This window comes from Lissotriton helveticus, chromosome 2_1, assembly GCF_964261635.1.
Source record: "Lissotriton helveticus chromosome 2_1, aLisHel1.1, whole genome shotgun sequence".
Taxonomy (NCBI): domain Eukaryota; kingdom Metazoa; phylum Chordata; class Amphibia; order Caudata; family Salamandridae; genus Lissotriton; species Lissotriton helveticus.
The window spans coordinates 38,255,156-38,267,571 of NC_136059.1; the positions used below are offsets into that span (position 1 = coordinate 38,255,156).

The 12,416-nt window shown below is 48.7% G+C and overlaps 1 protein-coding gene across 3 annotated transcripts in view; it reads right to left on the reverse strand.

The window, feature by feature from the left end:
- The window catches only part of LOC144817687 (long-chain-fatty-acid--CoA ligase ACSBG2-like), a 1,080,196-nt gene that overhangs the window by 123,620 nt on the left and 944,160 nt on the right, over positions 1 to 12,416 (reverse strand). For all 3 annotated transcript variants that reach the window (XM_078674432.1, XM_078674431.1, XM_078674433.1), the window contains 2 exons: positions 6,127 to 6,360; positions 5,462 to 5,679 (listed from right to left, as the gene is read on the reverse strand). In XM_078674432.1, the coding sequence (XP_078530558.1) occupies positions 5,462 to 5,679; positions 6,127 to 6,360 (452 nt within the window). The remainder of the gene's footprint in view (positions 1 to 5,461; positions 5,680 to 6,126; positions 6,361 to 12,416) is intronic.

The window sequence follows — 12,416 nt, forward strand, 5'->3', positions numbered from 1 at the left end:
CATTATCAATGGGGCCGGTTACTGGACCACCCCCAGCAGCAGCTGTTCTGCTGCGACTACCCCTTGGAGACATGTCACAGTAGTAAGTAATTACTAAACCGATCACAAGGTGGAATCAAACAACAAGATATGCTGTGTAGTTCAGTGAACAAATATATGGGAAAGGATATGAATATCCACACAGGTTCCCGAGCACGGCAGGACAGTTAGCTAGATATCATTAGCCTAATGTTACCTGCGCAAATATGGTACAGTGATGTCAGTAGTTCACAGGGCATCTCCCCAGGCACATAGTCAAAAGTACAATCCGGTACCTTAAAATGGAAATGTTAGGGGGGTGCCCCCGCCCTGACCTCCTCCGGCCTCTGAGGGCCCGCCCTTTTCCCGGGCTTCTCCCGCGCGCGACGAGAGGGAGGTCAGTGTTTATCTAGCGCCTCCGGGCGCTCCAAGCGCGTCACGGGCGCGCCGCCCCTGAGGCTGCTGGGGGCTGTGGTTCTCGAGTCTCCCAGCGCTCCCGCCAGGAATGGAAAAGTGCCGCCGTTCACCTCACGGCCCTGCCCGTTGGCGAGTCCGGTAAGTTTTACTGGTCCTGGTGTTCCTCCTTGAGCTCGAGTGGGGTCAGCGTTTATCTAGCGCCTCCGGGCGCTCCAAGCGCGTCACGGGCGCGCCGCCCCTGAGGTTGCTGGGGGCTGTGGTTCTCGAGTCTCCCAGCGCTCCCGCCAGGAATGGAAAAGTGCCGCCGTTCACCTCACGGCCCTGCCCGTTGGCGAGTCCGGGAAGTTTTACTGGTCCTGGTGTTCCCCCTTGAGCTCGAGTGGGGTCAGCGTTTTTCTAGCGCCTCCGGGCGCTCCAAGCGCGTCACGGGCGCGCCGCCCCTGAGGCTGCTGGGGGCTGTGGTTCTAGAGTCTCCCAGCGCTCCCGCCAGGAATAGAAAAGTGCCGCCGTTCACCTCACGGCCCTGCCCGTTGGCGAGTCCGGTAAGTTTTACTGGTCCTGGTGTTCCCCCTTGAGCTCGAGTGGGGTCAGCGTTTATCTAGCGCCTCCGGGGGCTCCAAGCGCGTCACGGGCGCGCCGCCCCTGAGGCTGCTGGGGGCTGTGGTTCTCGAGTCTCCCAGCGCTCCGGCCAGGAATGGAAAAGTGCCGCCGTTCACCTCACAGCCCTGCCCGTTGGCGAGACCGGTAAGTTTTACTGGTCCTGGTGTTCCCCTGTCTTAAAACTTGACCAAGCGCAAATGCAATCTGGTCCTCCATGTGTGCCTGACCTTACATTTGCAGCACTTGTTGGATTAATCTCAATAATAGAATTACAGCCATTCCATTCCTCTATCCAAAATAGACAAGCATTGGCTTAGCCAATAGGTCTCGCTTTTAGGACCTTATAAGTGATTAGCCATACAACAATTGATGTTGTTTAATGAAGGATATTGTGCTGGATAACGAAACACTTTTAATGTCCCAAAGGCGAGACCTATTGGCTCTGCATGGGGGGGCTTTTTAAGTGTTTAGCTAGAGCTATTGACTTTGCCAATGTTTCGAACCTGTGCTGTAGAGAAGTGTGCCGTGGTAGCGCCCGAGTGATGCCGTGGTAGCGCCCGAGTGGTGCCGTGGTAGCGCCCGAGTGATGCCGTGGTAGCGCCCGAGTGATGCCGTGGCGTTCCTGAGTGATGCTGTGGTGGTGCTGGGTGGCCCCGAGTGGCGCTGTGGTGGCCCTGAGTGGCGCTGTGGTGGCCCTGAGTGACCCTGTGGTGGCCCTGAGTGACCCTGTGGTGGCCCTGAGTGACCCTGTGGTGGCCCTGAGTGACCCTGTGGTGGCCCTGAGTGACCCTGTGGTGGCCCTGAGTGACGCTGTGGTGGCCCTGAGTGACCCTGTGGTGGCCCTGAGTGACCCTGTGGTGGCCCTGAGTGACCCTGTGGTGGCCCTGAGTGACCCTGTGGTGGCCCTGAGTGACCCTGTGGTGGCCCTGAGTGACCCTGTGGTGGCCCTGAGTGACCCTGTGGTGGCCCTGAGTGACGCTGTGGTGGCCCTGAGTGACGCTGTGGTGGCCCTGAATGACGCTGTGGTGTTCCAGAATTTTTTTTGGGGTGGGAAAGGACTGGTTTCTTTCATTCCCACATGCAACTTCGATATATGGACAACATCTAGAAATTCCACTCCAAAACGTTTAAGTGGACTGGGGTACAGAACATTTAGGCGCAAACATTTGCCAGAATCGATTGAGTGCAGTCCAGGAATGCAGCCCTTTGTTTCCCCATGGAAGTAATTTGGAGTGTTGTTCCCAGTATTTTTAATTATATGGTGTGACGTATCCAAGGGTGCGGCCACCAGCCAGGCTGTTCTCAAGGACCTGATTCGAGAGGATGCCTTGCTGACGGAGACTCGGAATATAACCATTATATAAGTACCTAAATGACTGGTAACAACCATTATACAAGGGACGACAACTATGCATTGGGCTCACAGCAACAAACACTCCGTAAGCCCCCTAACCATGCGAGTATGATAAAAATTAAATGTACACGTATTGGTAATAGCGTGTGTAAAGACCACAATCGCACCCCTGTAGTCTGTGCACAGTAAGATCGAGAGCAATACTAAATATGACACTTTACATGTCCCCGTAACATGCGAATAAAACATGAATCATATATTCAACCCAGTAGCAATTAAAGGCTTCTGTTACGCCCTAAACGAAGAAACAAAAAACATCAACTTTCATTACCCCTTCCAGAAGTCAGTCTGTCAGCGTCCCCGTAAGAAACAATTCGCATGCTGGGGCTTATAATTAAAGCCCGAAAACCGTTTCCCATGAACAAAAGTGCAACCAATTACCGCTCTCAAGGAAGCAATGTGCTTGGGCCCGTGTCTTAGCAACCTGCGTGGCAAAGCTGGTGCAGCGGTATGAGCTGTGGGCCCGCCATAGTGGAATGGCAAAAATGTAGCCAGAAAATACAGGGCGAGAGGCGGCCGTCTAGATGAAACGGCGGAGGAGATAGCACCAACCGTTTGAGATGACCTAAAAGAAAAATTAGAAAAGTGCATCCCCAAGGGGCATGTTAATCTGCACTTGCCTTCGAAAGGAAACCTGATTATCACAAAAGGTCCTATTACTGGAGCATATCATAAGCCATACATGCAGCATGAGAGAAGGAGAATTTAAAAAAAAAAAAAAAAAAACACAAAAACAGTAGCAAGCAAACTCACTGGCTGCTACACTTATAAAATACTGCATGTGTAAGGAGACGTGTGCGATATCCGCAGCGGGACCCCCATAATGTAGGCAGGTATACTAGAGGAGGGTGGCCCAAAAATTCACCAATTATGCCATAACCCACTGTCCTGTCATATAAGGGGACTACAAAGAGTATTAGCGTCCCTGTGTGATAACCTAATAAGTCCCTGACCACCCGACGAGTCTCTGGTCATGTTGCAACAATTAAACAAGCATTGGTCACGCGTCCATGAAAGTGACGGGCCGCGCTGCAAACCTATTGTGTAGTTTCCTATAATTACATTATCTGATATTGACACACCAGGGCGCAGATAAGGAAAGTGAGGCAGTCTGAGGCAGCGGGAGACACGTTAGAAAGACAGAAGTAACAGAGGCGTCGACATACAGAGTTGGAGAAGCGAGAGAGAGGTGAAGGGAGAGAGACAACGAGAGTTAAAAACGCAGAGGCACAGAGAGACAGTTGGAGGCGAGACGCGCTCTGTGGTGGGGGAGGGGCATTGAACCAAGGCGGGCACGCTTGCCCGAGACGCAGAGACAGTTGGAGGCGAGACGTGCTCTGTGGTGGGGGAGGGGCATTGAAGCAAAGCGCCTGTGCTTGGCCGAGCGAGAGGAAAGCCATATGGCGCCTCTGCTAGTGCCTGTGCGCGTAACCACACACTATACCACACAAAGCTGTAGTCGGACTTTTAAAACTCCACTCCTAAATGTCTCGCAGAGCAGTGCATGCGCTGGCTCAGGCGAGACCAGGATCTCCCTCAAAATAGCAGCCATCTTTCATGGGACAGTCATCCTCTAGCAATGTCCATTTCATACCAGTAACTCCTCTCTGAAAATCACTGCAATGAGAGCAGGATTTCATTCCTCCCCAAAACGGTGACCATCTTGAAATGGTTATGATCTTATCCTCTAGAGAATTAAATTGCAGAGGCCATTCCGATGTGCTTGACCTTTAGTGTCCAGCCCACTGACTCAACAAAGCAAGCCAAATCAACTTTAGAAAACTGTCCAATCCCACCAGCTCAACATATCGATAACATGGGGATCCTAATCTTAGCCCCATCTATTGCTGTACCAAAGACTATTAAATGAGGTCTCCTTGTACCCTAGCAATGGTCATCTAGGTCATATTAACTTCCTGACCCATATCAGCCTCCAACATGATAGCGGCACCTGTTGCCCCGAGCTCAACCCTCTGTACCACCCTAGAAACTCAAATGCTTTTCCCCCTTTGGCCTTTCGGGCAAACCTTTTATCCATCTACAACAATGGGAAAAGCATGTTCCAAGTCAGTGAGACAATCCTGGCCTCAATCAACTTTATCTTACCCTCAACCCTGAGATGATCCTTCACGCTCATCCTCTCTATTCATCCCAAACACCTCTCACCCATTCTCCTTTCCTTCTAGTCCACTCATAAAACCCCTCTCACCCCGGTCTCTCCTGTAATCTGACCTGCAACCCCCTTCACAACTCATTGCTCACCGACAAACACCAGACCTTGAACAGCCCCCCACAGACCATCAACACACCATTCCTCTCCAACCTCCCACAAACCATTACTTCCCTCTCCGTTTGCCTCATCATTTTCTCTACCCCAGAATCGGCCCATAAGCCTTCCTTCACACCTTTATTGCCCCCTGCCCTAGCATCTCCTAACACTAGATACCAACAACCCACACCTTTCCCAACCTGAACCTCAACTCCCCTTAGTCTGTTCCTGACTGACCACCCTAATCCCCCCCAGCCCCCCATTATTACTGAACGTAACTGGCCTCCATTCAACAAGTTCTACAGGCGGTCACATTCATTTTGTTAGGCACGGGGAAACCAAGTGATTTTCCCAGAATCACAGGATGTTAATCATGCCTGCTGAGACTCGAACCCGGGTCCTCAGCTTCGATGGTGACCCCTCCAGCCCTTAGGCCACATTCTCCTCCTCTTAAGTATCCTCTTCTGAATACACAGGTGAGGCAGTTCAGGGGCATGACCGGTCATTGCACACCCCTAGACTACACTTCCATTCTGCCCTCTGTTCCTTCTTCGCTCTCACTTTGGTTACTCTTGGCTCCTCCTGTGTATTTAGTCTTTATCACGTAACCTCTATTCAAAAGACAAACTTAGTAAAATAGAGGTTGCTTGTTTATTACACGAGCTGAAGCTTGAAGTTAAATTGACATTAAATTATGTGGACATGATCAGCATTGAGTGACAAGAGTAGCAGATGTTGTTTACCTTTGATTCTCCCAGTGATGAACAGGAAGCCATCTTGGTCAAGCTTGCCAAGGTCCCCCGTGTGCAACCAGCCCTCCTCGTCCAAAGCCTCTTTAGTCTTCTCCTCCATGTTCAAGTAGCCCATGAAAACATGTCTGCCCCAGAAGCAGACCTCCCCGGTGCCGTCTTCCTCTGGTCTGTAAATCTGTGTTCTGCACCCAGGTATCTCCTTGCCAGTGCTAGAGAAGAGAGGAGGAGAAGTCACTCGTGCACGAGCAAAGAAAGCAGACAACTGAAACGTGCCAATAGGAATCCCACTCAAGGCAATGCAGGACAGAGGTATGGTGGGCAGCGGTACTATGACCATCACAGTGTTCTAAGCCCATGCAAGGCAATGAAGAGGAGTGGTATGGTGTGGTGGGTGAGCGATACCATGGGCATCATAGTGCTCTAACCTCATGCAAGGCAATGACGGGCAGAGGTATTGTATGATGAGCAAGAGATACCTTGACCATCATGATGCTTTCCATTGGGAAGACAAGTGCTGATGTGGTCACATCACCAATCATAAGACCCGAGAGTTTAGGAGGCCCAGTAGACGCCTACGGATTGGAGGCAACTCATGGTCAGTGTAGAAGTACACGTTAACCAGATAGTGAAAGTGATCGGGGAGATGCATCACCTACCTCATGATCCGAAAGGCACTAGGCACAGCTACGGTATGTGGACCAGTGCTCTCACTCATGCCGTACAGCTCCATCACCGGCAGATTCAGGCTCATGAAGAACTCCAGAGTGTCACGCGTGATGGGGGCAGCTCCTGAGTAACACCGGGTACATCGGTCAAGGCCCAGGGCTGCGTGGACCCTCCTGAAAACCAGAATATTTGCCAGCGTGTAACCCCAGGGCATGGAGCTGATCCTGTGTGAGGAGAAAGAGAATGTATGGGTGACATACAAGAAAGATTAAAGCAACAAGCACACCACAACCATCACTTGTGCACATCAAGTAACGCTTCCCAAGTGCAACAAATGCTTAGCATTTACGGCTACACGGGTTAAGTAGACAAAAGCTGCTACTCATTGGTAATTGCACAAGTTCTCACCAGACTAATCACTGTCCGCTAAGGTAACAGAAATAGAGCAGCTGTGACCAAAAGCTAGATGTGCACTCACCAACCATACTAAAACTAAGGCTTTCAGTTACCAGTGGTTTCATCTGTTACCACTGGAGGTGTGGAGAGCTTTATCTAGTTGTGAGGCAGGTGGTCTCAGATTTGGGGAAGTGGGACTTACCACTGCACTGGGATGGCCTCAACTCACCCTCTTATCAACAGAAACACTTCCCACTGATGCTGGTATCTTCCACAGGACTACTGCAGTCCCCGACACCAACTGGGCTGCCTGCGCCCTAGGCAGGGGGCCTTCATGTGAACCAATGCCAAGTCACCATGTCACACACTTCCACCATGGTGGCCAGCAGAGCTGCAGGTGCTTTAGCATCGAAGCTCTGGAGGGATAAATGGCTGTTACTGGCCTGGAGAACAGACTTTCGGCCTCTCATAATAGCAGGAGTGGTGGCTCTTCTATCCACCAGATGGCCACAACCGGTTCCCTTTTGTGGAAGCTTTTCACCTTACCCTAGAAGGTATGCAACCAAAGCTCTTCTGCTGTACCAAGCTGATATCCCAAATACAGACAACACTATCTGATAGCAAGATAGTCTGCATTACTCCAGTATTCCCCAGTCTCCTCCCACAGGAATCACATGTGTAATTAGGAACTGTATTACAATTTAAACCAATCCTGTGTGTACAGTTCTACAAGGGTCCCACATCCTGTGACTTTCGGAAGAGGAGGAGGAGCTACACGCCGCCACTGTTGCCGCTTGCCTGCTGGCTGCTCACCGCTGTCCGCGGCTTTGATTGCTCCACTGCTTGCCGTCTGCTGCCTACCACCTCCCGCCTGGTGCCTTTTCCCAAGTGCCCTTTCCATGGGGCATTAAACCAACTCCCCCCGGACCGGACACACCGTACCGCGCCTCACTGGACTGGACTGGACCAGGCTGAGCCGATCCATACGGGCAACTGGGAGCGCTAGTGGTAGAGGGAACTTCGGGGGTAGCGAGCAGTGGAGGTGGAAGCGGGCGAACTGCGGGGAGCTTGAGAACCGCGAAGCGGCTGTGTGCCTGGCGTGAAGGCAGATCACTGCTGCAGCGGGCGGCGTTATGGGCAACCTCTGGGAGACCTGGGGATTGAGGGGGAAACACCAAGCGGACCTGCAGCTCCACCCCTGCTCCTCCTTGCATCCTCGCAGACTGCCTCGCTGACTGCCTCCACTTTATGCATTCTGCCCTGCAGTGCCTGAGAGCCTGTTTGCTGAGCAGGCAGTGAACGCCACCACCATCACCACAACTGAGGTGGAAACATACACTGCCGCTTTTTGCGACCTGCAATCAGCTGGTAGCTAACCTCTTGTACCTCTAGCACAGTCCAACCATCCACAAGCCTCTCTGGCAAGGCTTGCATTGCAAGTAAGCACTAAAGGGGAGCATTAAAACGGAGCACAAAAAGACAACCTCAGATGGTAAAAAAACAACCTAAAACAGCCTAAAACTCCTTGAAATACACACTGAGGTCTACTCTGGGGTCTGAGCTGTGTAGCTTTTCACAAACAATTCACAGACTAATCACCAGCCGCACTATGGCTATGGACACAAAGGTAGAAAGCGAGTAACTTAACATAACACATTTACATCCGCAACCGCAACTCACAAGGAAACACGGAAACATGAGGTCTGGCAGAGAAAGAAAGGCTCTAATAAATTCAAATTCAAAGTCAAAAGGGGCAAGAATGATGACCCCCCCATGCTTTGATCTAGACACTCAAAAATAAAACGTGAGAAGCTCGATGAAAAAAATAACGTGCTGACGGCTATTGTGATCGCCAACCTCCTAAAAATTCTCCCAACCATCAGTTTAACTTACACCAGTGCTCACAATACCACTTCAAACCAGGGTTGGACATCACCAAAGTAACCAGAGTGTAAACTTGTGGTCAACTCAAGGTCAGGCTCGGTCACACCAGATTTAACAATAGAGGGAACCCCCCTCCCCCCCCCACCCCCCTGACTGATAAATCTATGCTCCTTCGAGCCCAAGATATACACAAAATTTGCTTTTCTGAAAGACCCAGGTACAGTAATATTTTCTAAAACCAGTAAAATTAAAGGGCTGCAAACTCCTCTGCAACCAAGAAACTTTGATTTAACCTCAAACCCCTCAATACAACCTCAAGCAAATCAAACCGTTGTATCAATTCACTTAACCGAATATCCGCAACCGGAAATAATCGGCATAACCAACAGTAACTTGAACTTCACTAGGCAAAGCAAAAAACAAAAGAAAAACCAAAAGTGACTAGAGGAACAAACAGCGGACCACGATAGTACCAGTCGCGAAGTCCAACCATGGGTCAATGTCAACACTAACGTCGTGGATAATGAGCGAACACAAGAACTACAGGATGGCCCATGGGCTACCCCACTCACTGCACACAAACCGATCCTTTAGTACACCAACGACAAGCTCAAAACCCCACAGTAATTCCTAGGAGTTTGTACATCCAACACACAAGCCAGCAATGTCACCCCAAGTCTGTAGTGTACCTGCGGAAGATGACCAATCGGCAAAACTGACGCCAGGTATCGGTCCGCAGGCAACTCAAATAGAGCTCCATCAACCACAATTGATAAACTCAAAAAGTAGCATTGACATGCAAGATAATATCAGGAAACCACATGACCTACCGTCAACTTCTCATAACAGTACGGACAGTAAACCAAACAACCCTAACTACTAAAGACCTTTTCCACACAGTCACAAATAGCGATGACTTCCAGCTTTCGATCCAGGAACCCATCAAGGAAGAGGAGATAGATATCATTGTTTTTTACCCAGATTACGAGTCGCGAGGTAGAGCAGATATCCTAAATAGAGGGAACGGGCTGCGGCTTCTGCAATCCATCCCAAACCTAGCCAACATCCACACGTCCGACCTACTCTCTATTGAATTCTTGCCAAACACTAATCCACCAAGATCTGAAGTGTCTAAAACCAGAGGGCAAACATCAGTGCCAACAAGAAGTATCTTACAAGAAAGAAAAATACTCCAAAGCTGGGGGATCACTTTGGAACCAGTGCCAAAACCACTATATTCAGTACCATTTCTAATCACAGAAATGAACAGTCAAAATAGAAAGTCCACCTCAGTGCTAAGAGGAGCAAGGGGCCGCTCCCCAATAGAAGGTCAATCCTTCTTGACTCAACCTACATTAATGAGCAACTGGCAGAGCATACAACGCACAATACAGTCGGCACAACTAAAATTGACATCGCATGTCCAGTTCATCAAATCCTTGACCTGCTTGTAACGCAATTAACATATGCATTTAGAATATCAATGGTTTATCCTCCAATACATGCCTTCAAGAGGTCTTAAACTACCTAACATTCTTTGACATGATCCTGCTTCAGGAGAACTGGGAGGACAAACCATTTGAGCTACAAGGCTATATCTCATGTTTTATCCCAGCTACCAAGGGATCTGACTTTGGGCGCCATTCAGGAGTCCTACTGTTCCTATCCTCAATAACACAAATCAGCAAAATTCTTCCCCTAAGAATTCATAATACTCCCCTAAGTAGAATCCAGGCATTAATAGTTAAGCTAACCCATAATCAGTCCGTTCAGAAGGTCATAATAATAAATATCTATGTAGACCCCAAACACAAATTAAAGACAGCCAAGAAACTGATCAAAGAAGTAAAAATAGTAATGGAAGAAGAGGACTCGGATAACATCATCTTGCCTGGAGATTTTAATATGCACCTCTTAGGGCGCGATCAGGACGAAAACCCCATACAAGATCTTACAGGTGCATGGGGAATTCCGACCCAAGGGTCCTCAAAAAAAGCCAAAACAGTGCGAGGTTCGAATTCCCTTCTTCCAGAACTAGAGGATCTAAACTTGGGAGCAGTAAACAGTCGTCTCAAGGGGGATAATCCTCCAGTACCCACATACCACTCAGCTAAAACATCCTCTCACTTAGATTTTATGTTGGTGACTTTAACCTTGTTCAACAAAATAGCCTTTTTTCAAATAGGCAATAACAAACACAGTGACCATATCCCACAAAAAAACTACAACCAAACCGGGCCTGAAACAGAAGAACAGAACAGTCCTGCCTAAGACGAACGCAAGGAGCCCAGTCTCAAATCAACTGAAACAAATGTTAAATCATACCTTAAGGCAACTCCGAAAATCACCAGGAAACCAGAGTCTGCTGCAATCCCTTCGTGAATCAGAGGCTCTTCTCAAGCAAAGAAGATGGAGCAACAAAAGAATTAAGAGCAAGGACCTTTGGACCAAACTTCTTTTTGATGCAAAGCAGAAAAATAGCGCCAAGTTTTGGCAATCTGTTAAGACTGCAACAGCCAAGCCATCTCAGCATCAACTTCCACATTACTAAAGCAGCCTGGGTAGACTTTCTTTTTAACCACTTTAACGAAACAGAGCAAAAAGAAGTCCCCCTCGCTCATTTAGGAATTGATCGCTCTAGCATGCCTGCAAAGGAAGTAATGTATCAAAGCCCAGCCCTTTCAGAGGAAAGGGACAGCACAGAGCTAATCCAACAGCAACGGGGGACGGAATCAACTTTGGCTCAAAATAGCATACTTGGAACGAGGGATGAGCATAACAGCCTGTAGTTCCACAAATTAAGAAAGAAATAGCAAGGAGTGGACAGGCGGGAGCACCTGGCCCTAACGGTATTCCGCCAATGCTGTTCAAACACGACCCGGAATTTTGGCGTAACGCATTAGCACCAGTTTTTAAACATACATTCAGAACAACCACATTTCCAGAGTTATGGAGAGGCTCAATTATAAGCCCAATTTACAAACAAGGTGAGGTCCGCGCCGAAAAATTACCGTCTGATAGCCCTCAGACATCAAGGCTAAATATTATGTGAGGCTCATCTTAAACAACCTAACCGCTTAGGCTTCTGAGAATCAAATAGTCCCGCCAACACAAACAGGGTTCCGGCAAGGACAAGGCACAATAACAAACATTATGGCACTGACCTTGCTCATGGATGCATCTAAACAGGGAAAATACCCCGTTTCTCTGCTTCATAGACTTTACAGCTGCGTTTGACCACATTGACCAAACAAAACTCTGGCAAAAATTGGACGGCTGGGGGATAGCTCTCCCTCTCTTAGGCCAACTCAGGAATCTCCACACTAACACATGGGTCAGGATAAAGCTAGGTGCGGGTTCATACATATAAAAAAAATACTCACCTCAAAAGGGCTAAAACGAGGGTGCATCCTAGCCCCATTGCTCTTCAACCTTTTCTTAGCGGAACTCCCGGAGGAACTGGACAGATGTATAGGCCATGCACCAAAACTTGTAAAGATGTCGTTTTCAAACTTGTTATACGCCAATCTAGTTTTGATAAGCCAGACGCCTATTGGACTCCAACACCTACTGAATGAGACTCAGATTTTCACAACAAAACGCATTAAAATTAACTTAAATAAAACAAAAATCATGGCAGTAAACTACCACAAGAGGAAATTGTTCCTGCACGAACAACGTTCAAATCAAGGAGCAAGCTATAAATATCTGGGGATAATACTAGATCAAAACAACTCGTTCAAACCAGAAATGGAATATTTGCTGAGAAAGGGGATAATGACTTTCCTGGCCATAAAACCACTGAAGAAGTTACTGCCGAACCGGACGATAGACCCTATGCTAAGGGTCCTGCGAGCAAAACTTCAGCCCACATTAACAATGGGAGCGAATCAATGAAAGGAATAGACGCAACAATCCTTGACATTATAATAACTAGCTCTTATCAAGCGATCTTCAAACTCCCTTGACACGCCTCTCCAGCCCAAATACAGTTGGAATT